The sequence below is a fragment of the Chrysemys picta genome, chromosome 5, assembly GCF_011386835.1.
Source record: "Chrysemys picta bellii isolate R12L10 chromosome 5, ASM1138683v2, whole genome shotgun sequence".
Taxonomy (NCBI): Eukaryota; Metazoa; Chordata; order Testudines; family Emydidae; genus Chrysemys; species Chrysemys picta.
The window spans coordinates 3022313-3041146 of NC_088795.1; the positions used below are offsets into that span (position 1 = coordinate 3022313).

Sequence of the window (18834 nt, forward strand, 5' to 3'; positions counted from 1 at the left end):
CCAGTATTGTACAAAAGATTGCTTCAAGTTACAACAGTGAAAACATGAGCTAAATCTTTATTTAAGCACCTAAGCAGTGGTCTGATTTTCAATAATTCAACAAAGGCTGTGGGTGCTCAAAATTAGCATTTTGTTAAGGCCCTGCAACCTAAATAAATGCTACTGAAATTATACAAACTGGAAGGTCTTACAGCTTGACCCAGCAGAGTATAAAAAATAATTGACATAAAAATGTGTGCAAGACTTTACTTATTCCAACTTTAGACTGAATTTTCCCCAGAGAATTTGCAATCAATTCAAACCTTGTAGAAGTTTCCATAGGATTTGCGAATGTTGATCCACTTTTTGGCAAAAGAGGGATATTTGATACGGCTGATACGGCACTGGATATTCAGAAATTTACTCATATCCCAAGACCTTGGGGGGAAAAAGCAGGAGAGAGAGAAAAGGTAAAGACAAAACTTTAACAGGAAATCTTAAATGGGAGCAAAAGAGACATTTGAAACATTTTCAACATAGCAAACTTGTAGCACAAGTGTTCTTTGTCTTTCCTTTGGGACGATGGACAGGAGGAAAAACATATTGCATAAGAAAAATGTTATCATTCACAATAAAATATATCCGCAAAAGAGAGGGACTTACTGGCTACTGTCTCCAGTCAACTCCAGACATTAAAGCAAGCACTCTTATTTTTAGGACCTTATCCTCACTCATGGAGGATGTAGACATGGCCCCAGGCATTTCCAACTTTGCATTCTGAAGCCAGTCACCCTTCCAACCTCATGCACATCCAACCCAAAAGGTGAGTTTTTCTACCTATACAGCTGACTGGTAAGGAATCCTGTTGTATCTTCTCCCCTTGAGTGAAAGTCACTTCAGGAACACATTTGACGCTTACTCTGTAAAGGTTACTTTCCTGAACCAAGTAATCAAACTGATTTGATGACAGTTGACCATTCAAGATCCCATAGTATTTTTTTAAATCAAGAATAGGGCCCAGTGCCCCAAGTAAGTTCTAAATCTGTCAGATTTGTGGATGAAAAGTAAACATTCTGTTGTAGGAGCCTGCTCAGCAAACACTACATTTAAAGTTAGTGAAAAAACTTCCATTATGTTTCCATTTCTGTTCTTGGTTTGGAGATAAAAATAATGTTAAGTGACTGAAAAGAAGTCAACTGCTGAGCAAGACACTGGCACCTACTAAAATCTTAGAGCCAAAATAAGCTCAGCCCTCTCTGTGACATAACTGCATATTCTTCCAAGATAACACAGGGGGGCCTAGAAGGGGAAGAGGCTGCTACTGGGACAATTTACTTGGAAAGAAAGATTGTGTCCCGCTGAAACTTAGCATTCTTAAATATATTTTAAGGCTGCCTTTATATCCAGAACAGGAAAAAGACACTGGCAGAGAAAATTGCTTTGCTGACCCCATGAGAAAGGGTTCTTTACACTTTTCTCTAAATTACATGCTTTCATATAATACATTTTTTTATCTTCTTCCGGCACAATGATACAGCGATCTCAACATAAGACAGGGGTAGGCAACCTATGGCACGCGTGCCAAAGGCGGCACACAAGCTGATTTTTAGTGGCACTCACACTGCCCGTGTCCTGGCCACTGGTCCGGGGGGGCTCTGCATTTTAATTTAATTTTAAATGAAGCTTCTTAAACATTTTAAAAAACATATTTACTTTACATACAATAGTTTAGTTATATATTATAGACTTCTAGAAAGAGACCTTCTAAAAACGTTAAAATGTATTACTGGCACGCAAAACCTTAAGTTAGAGTGAATAAATGAAGACTCGGCACACCACTTCTGAAAGTTTGCTGAACCCTGACATAAGATATACTGTTGCCTTCCAGCCTAGCAGAAAACGTTTACCAGGCAAACAACAGCAGCATCAAATATAAGAACATGCTCGTCTTGGACACTGTGACGGCATGTCCATCCCACACAGGACTGAAAGGGGTTAAGATGGCCAGGCAGGCCAATTAACTCCACAGGCTGCACCTGGAGGAGGAGCCAAGGAGCAGGGAACTAATTGGAAGAAAGCTCAGCGGAACAGGAACAGGTAGGGCCATTACAAAGCCAGGGAGCGGGCAGCAGAAAGGAAGCTGCAGGGAAATAGACTGCAGTCACTCCCTGAGTGGAGGGAGTTGGGAGGTTGGCAAATCCAGAGAGGGGAAAAGCCAGGAAGGTAGGTGAAGGCTCAGGGGAATAGCAGCAAGGAATAGGAGTGCAGACTTGGCTGCTGACTGGATAGCACAGGTTCCCCTACCAGCCACTGGGGATGTGGCAAGTACCAGGAAGAGGACAGTGGACTGCCTGGGACAATTTGGTCCAGGAAAGACTTTGTTACACTCCTCCCTGGAAGGGGAAACCACATAGTGACATGGCCGGAAGGCTGAGTCACGAAGAGGCGGCTGCGATTCCTGGAGCAAGAGAGAGCCACAGGATAAGAGGAGGACATGAGACCCCCCCCCCGCCGGAGGAAGGTGCAATGCCCGACCGGAGCTAATCCCAAGGATGGCCAGGAGGAGGCGCCTCCAGCAGTGAGTGAACCCCATGACAGACACCATTCACTTCACAAAGGTGTGCACTATGAAGCCTCAGTGAGATCATGTAAAGTTTAACATTTAAAATTGCCTGTCCTGCTTATATCTCATTTTTAAAAAAAGGGGGGAGGGGGGATTGCAAAGGCAGTTAACAGAATGTTAAAATTTCACAGTTGACCAATGTTATGTTGTCTACATTGCACATCTATCTAGATATTTACATAGTCCTCATCAGCATTGTATCTGAGCACCTCACAATTATTAATGTCTTTTATTCTCACAAAATCCTTGTGAAATAAGGAACTATCACTGTTAGGAAGCTCAGGCACGGGGTAGACTGACTCGCATAAGAACATTCCGTGCAGAGCCAGGAACTGAACGATGGTCTCCTGAGCCCAGCTCCAGTGTTCTATTCACGAGGCCACTGTTCCTAACTTGTCATATACAGCATTTTCTTTTCCTGTTTTCTGGTTAAATATTAGCACATATTACAGGTAGTGGTAATGTAAAGCATAAGATGTATTATGTAGCCAACAGAAAGAACGAGGAGTACTTGTGGCACCTTAAAGACTAACCCACAAAAGCTTATGCTCAAATAAATGTTAGTGTCTAAGGTGCCACAAGTACTCCTCGTTCTTTTAGCTGATACAGACTAACACAGCTACACTCTGAAATATGTAGCCAACATTAACACTGCTTCTAGAAAGTCAACTTTCATATTTTCATGACTTTTAATCTAATTACACAACCTCAATACTGCATGTTATATTTTGCACTCATATTTGTTAATTTTATTAAGGATATGAAAAGTGTGTAAAGCTTTCATTTTGGACTCAGGAGAATGCTGGAAAATAATTGGTGCCACCTAGTGGATTCAAGCCCTACTCAATTTCATTTTCAGCTCTATAGCCCAAATGAAAAAGAAAGTACTCATGTGCTCTTAGGGCCAATGTTACATTCTAATTTTGGCAATACCGGTTACAAAAAGTAAAATAATCTAAGAATTGCTTCGCAGTTTTAAAATGCATTTAAAAGATTACTATATAAAATTTGCACCCTGCTTTCCGAGACATACCCATCAGTCAATATGGTATAGCTATATTTGGTTCCCAGCTCTCTCTGTCTCATCCACTCTACAACATTTTGTAGAACCTGAGGAAATGCATCAGCTTTGTCTACGTGGTCCTGAGAATACATAAAAACAAAAGTCAGGTACGTTTTCTAAAAGAAAATGTGTAGTGTAAGACATTACAGTTAAACAGGAACTAACACTACATACTTCCAATGAACTAAAAACATTTAAACAAGAGGGGATCACAAAACCCCTCTGAGGTGGCTACGCATTATCCCAGTTTCAGAGACAAAGAGAGCTTAAGGGCCTGATTTTCATAGGTGGGAAGTATTCAAAGATCCAATTAACACAACCTATGGGAGGGTGGGAATGAAAATCAGACCTTAAGAGCCCAGATTTTTAAAGATACTGAGGCATTGCTGCACTCACTGTTAAAATGGCTAGTTGCTTTAGCAGCCTAAATCTTTTTAAAAGGATTTAGACATGTAGGAGCCTAAATCCCACTGACAGTCAATTTAGGCTCCTAAATCAGTTAGGCATTGCAACACTGAAAACAACATCTCAATACTTCTAAAAATCAGGATCTAAATGACCTGCAGTAAATCAAGTAGTCAGCCAGTGACAGAACTTAGATTAAAATCCAGAACTAAACTAAAACCACTACCAGTCATCTTGCAACCATTTAAGATTCTTTGGGCAGGCAGGAAACTGGCAGCTATAGAGGATCCATGTCCAGCCATTAAAGAGGAATTATCACTAATGCACAATCTTTATTGTTGGTGGAAGTAAAAACAGAAACCAAAAAACTCCCTTCTCTCAAAAACCAAAACACAACCACGAAAGCAGCAAGTTTTGATGTTCATCAGACATTTACTGTACACACATGAGGTCTGAACACAGAAATCAGAAACAATACCTCAGTCTATGCACCAAAGACAGATTGAACATCTACACTAAGGGTGGGCAAACCCCTCCTCTGCCCCAATCCCTTGCCCTGAGCCCCTTCCTGCACATCGCATCCCCTCCCACACCCCGCACTCCCTCCCGCACCCCAACCCCCTGCCCTGCATACAATATGAGAGCGCTCTCCCAGCACTGTAAAAAAAAAAAAAAACCCCACCCCCACAAGGGGAACAGCCGGTGCACTGTCTACACTACCACTTTACAGTGCTGAAACTTGCATCGCTCAGGGGGGGGCGTTTTTTCACACCACTGAGCAAGAAAGTTTCAGTGCTGTAAAGTGGCAGTGTAGACAAGGCCTAAGAAAACTAATAAGGACTTCAAGGGTTTTAGGCCTTAAACTGTACTTACTTTCAAAGACGTATTATTGTTGTAAGTCTACATTTCCAATTCCCCTAAATATAACTCTTTTAAAAACCCATCTTCAAGCAAAAAGAGCAAAGATTTAATTCTTAACAGTCATGTAATCCTTGGGCTATCTGCACAGGTTTGCATATATTTGGACTTGGAATAAATCTGTGCTTCTCCTCTGAGCTCCCAACTTTGCTTGTGTCTGGACTCACAGATATGGAAGATAACAAGGAGTCTGGTGGCACCTTAAAGACTAACAGATTTATTTGGGCATAAGCTTTCGTGAGTAAAAACCTCACTTCTTCGGTTGCATCCGAAGAAGTGAGGTTTTAACTCACGAAAGCTTATGCCCAAATAAATCTGTTAGTCTTTAAGGTGCCACCAGACTCCTTGTTGTTTTTGTAGATACAGACTAACACGGCTACCCCCTGATACTTGACAGATATGGAAGATGTTACCTGAGTGATTCCTGTCAGATTGATGCAGAAGTTTGAAAGCTGGGGATTAATCTCTGGTTTCACATACTGTTGAAAGGTATCCTCCTACAAGAGAGGATAAAAAAGTCAAATATTGTACAGCGACATGGCGAAACGTACAATCACAAGTCAGGTTTCATAGGATTTTTAGCCTTGTGTGAAAAGAATGGTTAACTATCAAACAGCCAGATAATATTCATATTTGAGCCCTCTTTATTAGCCATTGTCCATCATTTGAAGTTTACCAAATAAACGGGACTGCAATAATGTAATTAATAAATGACTACAAAAATTTTGTGATATACGGTTCCAAGGTAAAAATCATTTACCAAAAATAAAATCTACATAAATATATTTGCTTCCATGTGTCATCTTTGATAGATGACTAGGAATTGCTTGTTTTCCCTCATCAACTGAAGTTACAGGGAAGCCATGGGCTGCACTCTGATGTGATATGATTTGATTGTTGGATGACCTCAGTTCCTAAAGCTTCCTGATATATCTATCAGCTGAGGTGCATATATATGCTGGGTTTCATCATGTTGCTAACTGCATGATCCTCTCTCTCTTTTGCACTCCATCAAATGGAAAGCCCAAGAGTTAATCTTTGGCTACTACTAACTTCTGTAGGGCCATATGAAGTAGACCTTACCAAGCCTAGACAGTTTTGCTGGTGTAGTTATACCAGTTAGCTATACCAAAATACTCTCCAGTGTGGATATAATTCTCTCAGCATAAGAGAGCTCATACTAGTATAATTGAATATATATTAGTTTTACTGGTAGCTATGTTGTTTAAATAAATAAATAAAATCATACCTGTAACCAAGGTAGCTATAGCAGCAAAGGTTTTAAGTGCAGACCAGGCTTTAGAGATTATGCACTGAGGTCCCAACAGGGTAACGAACATTTGCCTTCGCTGCAGAGTGAACCCGGGGCTCTTATTCAGGTGTTGCTCCTCATCCAGCTTCCATCCACACACAAAGACCTCTGACCCAAGATTAACGGCGTTTTCAACCTGAACTGGTTGGCTCAACATGCTAAAGATGGAGTGAGGCTTTCACTTGGGCTCATAACCCACCCACTTTGCAGTGAGAATGCAGGCTAAACCACTAAAATGCGGTTAATACTCCAATGCCTTCCCCAAAGCCCACTTGTGTGCCCAGAAGGAAAAAAATTCTCCCACAATTCACTGGGAAAGAATCAGAGCAGCTCAACTTACTACAGCATAAAGAAAAATGGGACCCCAGTTAGTGCAGCACTAATGAAGGTACAACTTTGAATGAAGGTGTGGCTTTGCAGTGTTGCTGCTCATACTCAGGCTAAGCTAACCTGGGTGCTGATTATCTGAGTTAACTCTGCTGTGAAGACATAACACTACTGATTAATCTCCGACCAGCACTATAAGAAAGCCAAACTGAAGAAAACTCCATGTTTAGGAACATGCTGCCTTATCCTGGAGTTGGTGTAATGAACTGAGCTCAGAGCTGGAAGCCAAGAATTCCTGGCTCCTAAACCTAGCTCTGATTGGCAGTGAGGCCTTCAGCAAGTCCCTTAATCTGTTTTAAGTATCCCCATTTTATACATGAGGAACTATTAACTAAACCACAAACAATCCTATCCGGTAGCCAACTGAACATCACTCTGAGGATCTAGACCACCATGTATACCACCAGGTATTATTCTAGTTTTGTCTCTCTGAAAATGGAGAGGATCTTAAGGGATGTTGTCAACATAGGGAAGATTTTGAGGACTCTACTCTAAATGACTGTTGGTTGAACTGGACAGAGGTATACACAAAGATACAGCAACATCTACTTAAGTCACATTTCTACCTGATTATTTACAATATACAATTAAGACCTTATCCATTTTAGAAATTGTGCACTGGTGCAACTAGATTGATATTAAATTGACTTAATTACAATAGTGCAAGTTTTCTAATATAGACTAACTCTAAGATTACCATAACTGGAAAAAAAAATTAAGGGAAAAAATTATTTTATGCATTTGAGAGCACTTGTTTCTCCTGTTTCCGTGGCTCTTGGAGAAAAACAGACATTTAAAAAATGGGAAACCAAACAAGGGCAGAAGAACCCAGGAGTGAGTATATTACCCAGATATAAAAATGCAAAGTAAAATTGTTTAAGGGACATGGTGAACTTCATATCTGGTCTTTAAAAACAAAAATAAAAATAAAAAAAATGCAGAAGCAAATATCATTCCTGCTGCACTCTCTTTTAAATAAAGAAAAACTGGCTGTATGTTAGCTGTGTCCCTTTAAACTCCAAGTTCTGTAACTATTTAAAAACCGATCAGTCCCTACTTTTTGAAGCAAAGAGCACAAGAGGCAAAGCAAGTAGGTCACTTACTATTTCTAGGGTATGAGTATTTAATAAAACAATAGGAAATTCAATTATTTCATGTGTAAATTCAGGCCGATTGTCCTCTTCACAGGTTGCTTCAAAGTCAATAACACAGATGTAATCATAGTAACTGTCTCCATTAGTGGGCTCCTTCTGCATCAGTTTCTGCTTCTTATAGTAGTTCTTCAACCTCTTTTTCAGGACATCTTTCACTCCCCTGTATAGGAATGAGACAAGGTATTAGAACTCATATTCCAATCCAATTCTGTTCATATTAACTGCTTCATCACTCCAGAAATGAAGCCAAATCTACTGCTTCAGCTTATTTAAAACAGAGTCATAAATGATGCACAAAGTCACTATGCAATCTAGTTTTATCTTCAAAACAGCTAAATGATCCTAAAGTAGAACGATTTACTTTTCAGTATTTTGAAAAACCTTAACGCTGTGATCCTGCACCCTTGAAGTCGGTGGCAATTTGGATAATGATTACAATGGCAGAAGGTTAAAAACTGGAGAGAGATTTTATTTTCTAATAAAATTATTTTTAAAACCATTGTGCAGGGAGTTGCTAGCTGAGAACTGCCATGTTACAAATCAAGAGGTAGATGAATGATTCCTAGATATAAGGAAAAACTGCTTTGAGCGGAAATGAACTGTACAATTAAGGCATTTGGGCATGATTACAATCAACTTAGGGTAAAAAGTCATCCATATCAGATTGTGTTATCACAGTCAACATGATGGAATGGTTGAACTTCGAGATGTGTCCCCCTGTGGGTGCTCCACTTCAGATGTCGGTGCGTCCCAGAACCAATCAGAGATTTACGGTAGCAGTGTCCGCGCGGGCCACATGTGTGCCAAAGGTATCTCGCGGTGCCATTGGTGCTGCATCTAGCACACGCACGACTCGATCCCTCCAGTTCCTTCTCTATCATGGAGTCCTTACTGCAAACTCCGAAGTAGAGGGGAGGAGGTAGGTAGTGGAGCACCCAAGGGACACACATCTTGAAGAACCTCAGTTACTGTACAAGGTGAGTAACCTTCTCTTCTTCTTTGAGTGCTGTCCATGTGGGTGCTCCACTTCAGGTGACTGAAGAGCAGTGCCCCATAGAGGGCGGGAGGGACTTCAGGTTCATTTGTGTTGTAGAGGTAAGTACGGTTAGACCAACCATGGCATCGGATCCAGAGCCTTGAGTGATTGCATACTGATCAGTGAATGTGTGGACAGAGGCCCAAATGGATGCTCTACAAATTTCAATTATAGGTGAATTGTTTAGGAACGCTATCGAGATCAATAATGAGCATGTGGAATAAGCTCTGATGTAGGGTGACCAGACAGCAAGTGTGAAAAATTGGGACGGGGGTGGGGAGTAATAGGAGCCTGTATAAGAAAAAGATCCAAAAATCAGGACTGTCCCTATAAAATCAGGGCATCTGGTCACCCTACTCTGATGTGTGTAGGAGGGTCCATGTTCTGAATTCGATAGCATTGTTGAATGCATGTGGAGATCCATTTAGATAATCACTGAATGGATACTGTGCATACTTTCAAACGCTCAGTAGTAGACATGAAAAGTCTAGGGGACTTTCGGAAAGGCTCAATCCTTTTCAAATAGAAAGCTAATGCACATCTAACATCTAAATGTATGCAAGACGGTTTCTGTTGGGAGTCCCCTGTGGTTCTGGATGGAATGTGGGAAGATGAATTGGTTGGTTTATATGAAATGATGATGCTATCTTCGGTACAAATTCTGGGTGTGGTTGTAGTGTGACCTTGTCTTTGAAGAATACTGTGTAGGGAGGATCAGCCATGAGGCCCATATCTCATTCACACATCCAGCGGAAATAATAACGACCAGAAATGCCACTTTCATGGACAAATGCAGTAGGGAACAAATGGCTAAGGGTTCAAATGGTGGTCTAGTGAGGCATTTCAATACCAGATTGAGATACCAGGCGGGAATAGGTTGGCGAACCTCTGGGTTAATGTTCTGGAGGCCTGTGTGGGAGTGTTTAGTAATAGAGTGCGCGAAGATCGAGGTCCCTCTGATATCATGATGGAATGCAAGATGTACTTTGATCAAGCTCGTTGCTAAACCCGAGCATTTTAGCTCCAACAGGTATTCCAGTCTATCGGTAGTGGCGTTGTGGAGGCCGTCAATTATTTCTCTTGACACCATGAGGAGAATCTTTTCCACTTTTTAAATTATGTATTATGCATGTCAATTTCCTGCTGTTTAGCCTTGTTCTGAACGGGTTAGATCGTCATGATGGAACCATGCAGGAGCCACACTTGTAGGTGGAGTTTATCCGGATTTGGGTGAAGAGCGCAATTGTTGTTCTCTGACAACAGGTCCAGATAGTGAGGGAGAGCTCGAGGAGCACATATCGCCATGCGCATCAGTAAGGGTACCAGGCTTGTCTGGGTCACATCGGGACTCTCAGGATGACCTTGTCTATTCGTATCTTGTGTATTACTCAAGATATCAAGGGGATCTGTGGGAACACGTACATGAGATGTGTCCCCCATGTGATGAGGGAGGTGCCCCCAGTGATCGCGGTCCCATCTCCACTGTCAAGCAGAACATTTGGCATTTGTGGTTCATTGGGAATGCAAATAAGTCAATGAGGGGAGAGCCCCAACAGTGGAAAATAGATTGCAGGACTCCCTCGTTCACTTCCCATTCGTGGTCTCAAGAGAAGTATCTGCTTAGCGTGTCCACCGTTGAGTTCTGACAGCCGGAAAGGTAGGAGGCCAAATGTTTATGTTGTGGTGTATGCACCAATTCCAGAGTTTCATGGCTTCGGTGCATAGTGAGAGAGATCGAGCCTCCCCTCCCCTTGGTGATTGATGTAAACCTGTTGTTGGTTATTATGCGAATTGATTCGTTCCTTATGTGTGATAGGAAATATCTGCAGGCACTGAGTACCATGTGTAACTCTAGTAGGTTAATGTGTAAGTGGGCCTCCGCAGGAGACCATTTGCCTTGAACCGTGTGCTGATGCATGTGGGCGCCCCAGCCTATCAGCGAGGCGTCTGTGGTGATGACTATTTTGGGGAGTTTTTGTTGGAATGGGATGCCCATGCATACATTTTCTGGTCTTGTCCACCAGTGTAGAGAGTCCAAGACCGAAGGTGGTACTGTAAATCATTTGTGTAGGCTGTGCTTGCTGGGTATGTATATCGAGCTCAACCAGCCCTCTAGGCAACGCATATGTAGTAGTCTTGCGTGTTGTACCACAAACGCTGTGGCTGCTATGTGTCCTAGCAGTTGCAGACCTATACGGGCCAGTATTTGGGGGCTGACTCTGACCTCTGAGATAAGGTTTGTCAGTGTTGGGAATCTGTTCCGTGATAGGGATGCTTTGGCCTCTATGGCGTTGAGATGTGCCCCAATGAAGTCCAGTTGTTGAACAGGGATTAGGGTAAATTTTCTTTTATTTAGCTGTAGCCTTAGATCCCTGAATAACGTGATCGTCTTCTGGACTGTGTCCAGTTCTTTGCCGAGTTGGGCCTTTGAGAAGTCAATCATCCAGGTATGGGAAGATCAATATCCCTTGTTTGTGTAGATGTGCTGCTACTACCACTAAGGTTTTGGAGAAAACTCTTGGTGCAGTGGATAGGCTGAATGGTAGTACTCTGTATTGGAAGTGTACTTGTAGTACTGTGAACCGCAGGTATTCTCTGTGAGAGAGGTGTATAGAATTTGAAAATAAGCATATTGGAGGTCGAGGGCTGAAAACCAGTCCCCCTTTTGCAGTGCTGGATGTATCGTACCCAGTATGTCTATCTTGAACTTTTGAGTTCGTACAAACTTGTTGAGTTTCCTGAGGTCCAAGATAGGTCTCCATTCCCCATTCTTCTTCTGGGTCAAGAAGTAGTGGGAATAAAACCCCTTCCCCCTGTATTGCGAAGGCACCCGTTCTACGGCACCTAGTAGTAGAAGATGATCGACTTCTTGTCGTAACAGGTGCTTGTAAGAAGGGTCCCTGAAGAGGGACAGGGATGGGGGTAGGGTAGGTGGGTGGGAGGTAACAGAGATTGTATGATCGGGCTATGCCAACCCTAACACCCTAGACAAAGCATGGGGACAGATTGGGTGAAGGAGATTGTTCAGACCAGGGGTCTCACACACGCGGCCCGCAGGGCTCTTGCATGTGGCCTGCCAAGCTCCCCGCCCCCTCCTACCCACGGGATTGCCCCCTGTGGCGCTGCGGGCCCCGCGCCGCTCTCTGAAGCAGCTGGCAGCACGCCCCTTCGGGCCGGGGGGGAGGGGGAAGGAGGCAGAGGGCTCCTGCATTGCCTCCTTCCAGGCACCGCCCCCCGCCGCTCCCATTGGCCGGGAACAGGGAACCGCAGCCAATGGGAGCTTCGTGGGAGGTACCTAGAGGAGCAGCAAGAGCAACACATGCAGGGAATCCTGAGCCTTTCCCCCTCCCCCAGGGGCTGCAGGGACACGGTTCCAGCTGCTTCCTGGAATGGAGCGGCGCGGGGCCAGGGACCAAGGCAGGCAGGGAGCCTGCCCTGGCCCCGGTGCGTGCCGCTGCCACCTCAGAGCTGCTCTAGGTAAGCAGCACCGGGCTGGAGCTCGCATCCTGAACCCCTTCTGCACCCCAACTCCCTGCCCTGAGTCCCCTGCCACATCCCACACCCCAACTCTCTGCCCTAAGCCCCATGCCGCATCCCGCACCCCTCCTGCACTCCCTGCCCGGAGCCACCTGCTGCACCCTGCACCCCGACCCCGTGCCACACCTCTCACCCTCTTGCACCCCACACACCAACTCCCTGCCCTGAGCCCCTTGCCACACCCTGCACACCTCCTGCACCTCAACTCCCTGCCCTGAGCCCCTGCTGCAACCTGCACCCTTTCTACACCCCCTGGGGGCAGCATTGGGGTGAGGACTTCGGGGAAGGGGTTCGAATGGGGCGGGGAAGGGGTGGGAAGAGACGGGGCGGGGCGGGGCCTAATGGAAGGGGTGGAGTGGGGCGGGGCCAGAGGCAGTGAGGGGGGCTGTCAGTGATGCGGCTCTCGGGTCAATGCACTAGTCCTCATGTGGCCCTCGTGGTCATTTGAGTTTGAGACCCTTGGTTCAGACCCTCGACTAAAACTTCAAAATTGTTGTTTGGGTGCAGCTGTTTGAGATGTCAAGGGTTGAGATTGAGGTGCTCTCCATCGCTGCAAATGTTATCATCTTTGGCTCTCGTATTGCCTCTGTTGCTTTCGGCTGGATGAGGAATCTCTGTTCCTCTGATATGGCTGGTATTGTCTTCTCTTCGCAGGTGAAGTGTAGATCCTCAAAGTGTGAAGAGTGGCTCTAGAATCTTTCATCGAGTGGAGCACCTCATCTGTCTTGGTTGAAAATAGTTTCTCTCGGTCGAAAAGTAGGTCCTCGGCTTTGGTTTGGAATTCTTCAGGTATGACAAAGGATTGTAAGCAGGATGCTCGATGCAATACCAAGGCTTTGGCCATGGTCATTGCTGTCGTGTCCGTTATGTCCAAGGACACTTGGAGGGCTGTTCAAGTGACGAGCTGCCCCTCATTTAGAATAGCCTTGAAATGTGTTTGTTTCTCCTCTGGAAGCTCCTCAGTGAAAGAGCTCACCATAATTATCATAACCATATTTAGCTAATAAAGCAGAATAGTTGGCAACTCTGAATTGTAGCGTCACCAAGGAGTAAACTTCGTCCGAAAAGGTTGAGCGTTTTGTGTTCCTTGTCTTGTGGGGTCGATCTAAACCCGTGATCACCAACCGGTCGATCGCGATCGACTGGTAGATCCTAGAGCAGGGGTAGGCAACCTATGGCACATGTGCCGAAGGCAGCACGTGAGCTGATTTTCAGTGGCACTCTCACTGCCTGGGTCCTAGCCACCGGTCCGGGGAGTTCTGCATTTTAATTTAATTTTAAATGAAGCTTCTTAAATATTTTAAAAACCTTATTTACTTTACATACAACAATAGTTTAGTTCTATATTATAGACTTATAGAAAGAGACCTTCTAAAAACTTTAAAATGTATGACTGGCACACGAAACCTTAAATCAGAATGAATAAATGAAGACTCGGCACATCACTTCTGAAAGGTTGCCAACCCCGTCCTAAAGGATCTCCCAGCTGATTGTGATCTCCGGCGGTGTAGTGTGGCTGCTGCTAAGGCAGACTCCCTGCCTACCCCAGCCACACGCTGCTCCCAAAAGTGGCCTGCTCCTGCCTGCAAGCACCGCCCCCGCAGCTCCCATTGTGCTTGCAGAGAGGGGCAGCGCACGGAGCCACGTGCCCTCCCTCCACCCTCCCCCATCCGGGCGTGTTGACCCCTTCCGGGAGTGGTGTGGGGCCGGGGTAGGCAGGGAGCCTGCCTTGGCCTCACTGTGTCCGCCGCCGACCAGGAGCTGCCAGAGGCAAGTGCTGCCCAGCAGGAGGCCACACCCCAATCTCCATCCCTGAGCCTTCTCCCGGAGCCAGCACCTCATACCCCCTTCTTCACCCCGAAACCCCTCCTGCACCCCAAGCCCCTCCCAGAACCAGCATCCCAAACCCCCTACTGCACCCTAAACCCCCTCTTGAACCCCAAGCCCCTGCCTTGAGCCCCCTCCCGGAGCCAGCACCCCAAACCCCCTCCTGCACCCAAAGCCCCAGCCTTGAAGCCCCTCCCAAAGCCAGCACCCAGTACCCCCTCCTGCACCCCAACACCCTGCCCCAGCCCCCTTCCAGAGCCAGCACCCCATACCCGCTCCTGCACCAACACCCTGCCCCTCTTCCCAGAGCCAGCACCCTGTACCCCCTCCTGCACCCCAACACTGTGCCCCAGCCTGGAGCACCTTCCTGCACCCAAACTCCCTCCTAGAGCTTGCACCCCTCACCCCCATTTGCACCCCAACCCCCTGTCCCAAGCTCAGCCCAGAGCCCCCTCCCACACTGTGAACCCCTTGGCCCCAGCCAAGAGCCCGCACCTCCTCCTGAACTCCAACCCCCTGCCCCAGCCCGGTGAAAGTGAGTGAGGGTGGGGGAGAGTGAGCGACCAAGAGGGGGGGATGGAGGGGGCAGGGTTTTGGGGAAGGGGAGGGTTAGATCCTGGGTTGCCCTTAGATTCAAAAAGTGATCTTGGGCATAAAAAGGTTGGAGACCACTGATCTAAACTGTTGTTGTTTTCCGCGATGATTAGTGGCGTCGACCACCAAGGAATTAGGAGGCGGGTGGGAGAAGAGGAAGTCTACCCCTCTGGCGGGGATGTAGTATAGGGAATCTCAGACTTACGACACAATTCGTTCCTCAGAATTGCGTTGTATGTCGAAACTTAAGTCAAAACTGCTTTTCCCATAGGAATCAACGGTATAAAGGGGGGATTGGGTCCGGAATCAAGGCTTGATACACTATTTTCACCACAATAACCCAGATTTTTGTACTAAATGAATTATAGATGACTAATCACATATGCTTTGACATTCCAGAACTCTTTGGCTGGGGGCTTCTCTGAAGCCTGGGCTGCAGGTTTCTCTGGAGTCTTCTTGCAGTCTTAAAAAAAGTGTCCAAGGAAGTTTGGACAGATGGTCTCCTCTTCTTCTTGTAAATTTCTCTGTAGCAGCTTTATGTGTTGGATATGCCCCTATTCACAGATGCAATGCGTTCAATGTTGGGAGACAGGCTGGGCAGACAGCCAGGGAGGCAGGCAACTGCTCAGAATGCCAGCAACATACTACGCAGAATTGGGCTTGCTTTTTACCGAGTTGCTTGTAAATAACTTTGTGATTGCATTATAATAGGGTTACCATATCTCAAAAATAAAAAAAGAGGACCCTCCACAGCTCCTGGCCCCGCCCATTTCCCCACCTCTAGCCCCGCCCCAGCCCCGCCCCTTCCCACCCTAACTCCGCCCCCTCCTCCCTTCCACTCCCAGCCAGGGGGAAAGGGCTGCCCCAGTGCTACCGGCTTCAGGGTTTGCCGGGCAGCCCCCAGACCCTGCGCCCCCAGCCGGCGCTTCCCCAGCGCAGCTGGAGCCCGGGAGGGGAAGCGCCCAGCCGGGGGCGAAGGGTCTGGAGGCTGCCCAGCAAACCGTGAAGCCGGTAGCACTCGGGCTTTGGGCAGCCCCTATGCCTCCAGACCCTGTGCCCCCAGCCGGGCACTTCCCCTCCCGGGTTCCGGCGGCGCAGGGTCTGGAGGCACGGGGGCTGCCCGAAGCCGGTAGCGCTCGGGCAGCCCGGCTCTTAAACAGAGCCGAAGAGGAGCAGAGCCGCTGCGGCTGGAGGCTCTGCTCCTCTTGGGCTCTGTGTAACTGACACCGTGTCAGTTACACAGAGGCGAAGAGGAGCAGAGCCGCTGCGGCTGGAGGCTCTGCTCCTCTTCGGCTCTGTTTAAGAGCCGGGCTGCCCGAGCGCTACCGGCTTCGGGCAGCCCCCGTGCCTCCAGACCCTGTGCCGCCAGAGCCCGGGTGGGGAAGTGCCCGGCTGGGGGCGCAGGGTCTGGAGGCACGGGGGCTGCCCGAAGCTGGTAGCTCTCGGGCAGCCCGGCTCTTAAACAGAGCCGAAGAGGAGCAGAGCCTCCCGGCGCGGCGGCTCTGCTCCTCCCCGACTCTTCAGCTCTGTTTAAGAGCCAGGCTGCCCGAGCGCTACCGGCTTCGGCCAGCCCCCTTGCCTCCGGACCCCAGCCGCTGGCCGGGCACTTCCCCTCCCGGGCTCCGGCGGCGCAGGGTCTGGAGGCACGGGGCTGCCCGAAGCCGGTAGCGCTCGGGCAGCCCGGCTCTTAAACAGAGCCGAAGAGTCGGGGAGGAGCAGAGCTGCCATTTTCCCAGACATGTTCGGCTTTTTGGCAATTCCCCCCGGACGGGGGTTTGAGTGCCGAAAAGCCGGACATGTCCGGGAAAAAGAGGACGTATGGTAACCCTACATTATAATTAATGGAGCTGGAAGGGGGTCTCTTGCAGTCTCTTGTCTGATTGGCTTCCATGGCCAGGGTAGTTTGTTGCTGGGTAGCCTTGCCACTTGTTTTTGATTGGCTGAGCCTAGGGCCGGGAGCCAATCAGAAAGCTTGAACAGTAAAAATCAGTGATTGGATGAGGCTCAGCATGTGATATGTGCTGTTGTCCCTGTCGGCTTTCCTGGTAAGGGCGAAACAAGTGTCGTAGGTGGTTAGGCCGTCTATAGTAGATCCCTACCATGACATCACCCTTGTTTTTTTACCCCTTTTATCCTTACCCAGAGACTTTCAACAAGTCTGTCTCCTATTTCCATCTCAACCTCGGTCTAAGTATATAAGGCAACACCTCCTCCCTCTTCTTCCCTGCCTGTCCTTCCTGACCAAACTGAATCCTTCTATACCAATATTCCAGTCATGCATATTATCCCACCAGTCTCTGTGATGCCAACTATGTCATAGCTGTGCTTATTTACTAGCATTTTGAGTTCTTCCTGCTTATTCCCCATATTTCTAGCATTAGTGTACAGACATCTAAGATAGTGATTTGATTCCCCCCTAGTTCTGTCTTGTCTCTCCTTTATCCCTGCTGTAACAGCCCATGCTCCCCCCGCAAATTCCAAACCTTCTCCCAGGTCTTGACTTACCTGTGGGCTTCAGTCACCTGTCCCCTTCTAACCTAGTTTAAAGCCCTGCTCCCTAGGTTAGCCAGTCTTTTTACTTTAGACTCATATGTCCTTCTCTTTATACCAAAGACCTTATTGATTTTTAAAGTTGTATATATTTTTCTGTTTATTGTTCTGTGTATTTCCCTGGTCATCCACACTGAGGGGGTAAGGGAAGCCACTGTCACTGACAAATACCTCCAGTGTATTTCTCAAAATTAAAAAAAAAAAAAAAATTGTTTTGTTTCCCAAAACTTAATTTTGAGTATTTCCCATATACCTCTTCAGGTGTCCTTTCTGCTCAATTCAACTATTCTTTGTATTTAGTATGCAGTTGTGGTTTTTCATTTGTTTGGTTTTAAAATGTTCCTTAAAGTTTAACATTGTCTTCCCTTTTGGTAAGACTCCCTACTCCTAACTTTCCAACTTTTTCCCCTTTTAACATTTCAGTTATCTTGTCTGTGTTACTTAAAAGTTTATGCTATATATGGCACATATAACCATTACATAGTCAACAGTTCAAAACTGTATGCAAAGCATATACATTGTAATTAAATATCATATTAAAATTTCTAAGTGTAAGAAACGTAGCAAGACTCAGGGCTGGTCTACACCTAAAACTGAGGCCAACCTAGCTATGCCGCTCAGGGGTGTGAAAAATGCATACCCCTGAAACATAGAGTTAAGCCAGTCTAACCCCTAGTGTAAACACATCTAGATTTCCGCTGACCTATCACCTCTTAGAGAGGTGGATTTATTACAGTGAGGGAAGAACTCCTTTCGTTGTTGTAGTAAGTGTCTATACTACAGGGGTGGAGCCACAGTAACATTTCGGGTGTCGTAGCCTAATGCTTTTCCAGATTACTGCGGCATAGCCTTCTTGGAGGGGAGCATGAAGGGAATATTTTCTCTTCAGATTCACTAAGTTTCCTTCCACTACCTGAACCACAACAGTATGTAGGGTCACCTGTGTTCCCACATTATTACACTTAGGTATTTACTTCGCATTAGTCCTGCTCACACTGTAGAGCCAACCCAGCTAACAGAAAGGGCTGGTGTACCATCATCAGATTGTTCTGACTGTAGAATCTTTGTTGGTGATGCATAAGATAGAAAAAAACCCAGCTTGACTTTTAAATTTCACGTTAGTTTTGCAGGGCCGGCAGTTAGGAAAGAAATAAAAGACTACAGTTTTGTGCTAGAAGCCACTGAGACCCAATGACACCATTTTCAGAAAATCACTTTTCAGTGTAGTTACTTCAATACAGATCTTAAAGTGTCAAAAATTTTGCAGCCAATTTAAAAGACCCCTGAAATTGAAAGTATATATTGGAAATGCTGACACACCCTGCTGCCAGTTATGTCAGACATGTATCACTGGTTCCACATAACATAAGCCACCACTATTTAAACAGAGATTTAAAGATAATGTGCAAAAGAAAATAATTAGGCTTGTGTTTTCTCCCCCCCCCCCTT

At 46.2% G+C, this 18834-nt stretch overlaps 1 protein-coding gene across 1 annotated transcript in view; it reads right to left on the reverse strand.

Moving 5' to 3' along the window:
- Nucleotides 1-18834, reverse strand: part of ERI1 (exoribonuclease 1) — a 28014-nt gene that overhangs the window by 2611 nt on the left and 6569 nt on the right. Inside the window, exons 3-6 of the mRNA XM_065597442.1 lie at nt 7791-8001; nt 5402-5485; nt 3636-3745; nt 303-417 (exon numbers count right to left, since the gene is read on the reverse strand). Of these exons, the coding sequence (XP_065453514.1) occupies nt 303-417; nt 3636-3745; nt 5402-5485; nt 7791-8001 (520 nt within the window). The remainder of the gene's footprint in view (nt 1-302; nt 418-3635; nt 3746-5401; nt 5486-7790; nt 8002-18834) is intronic.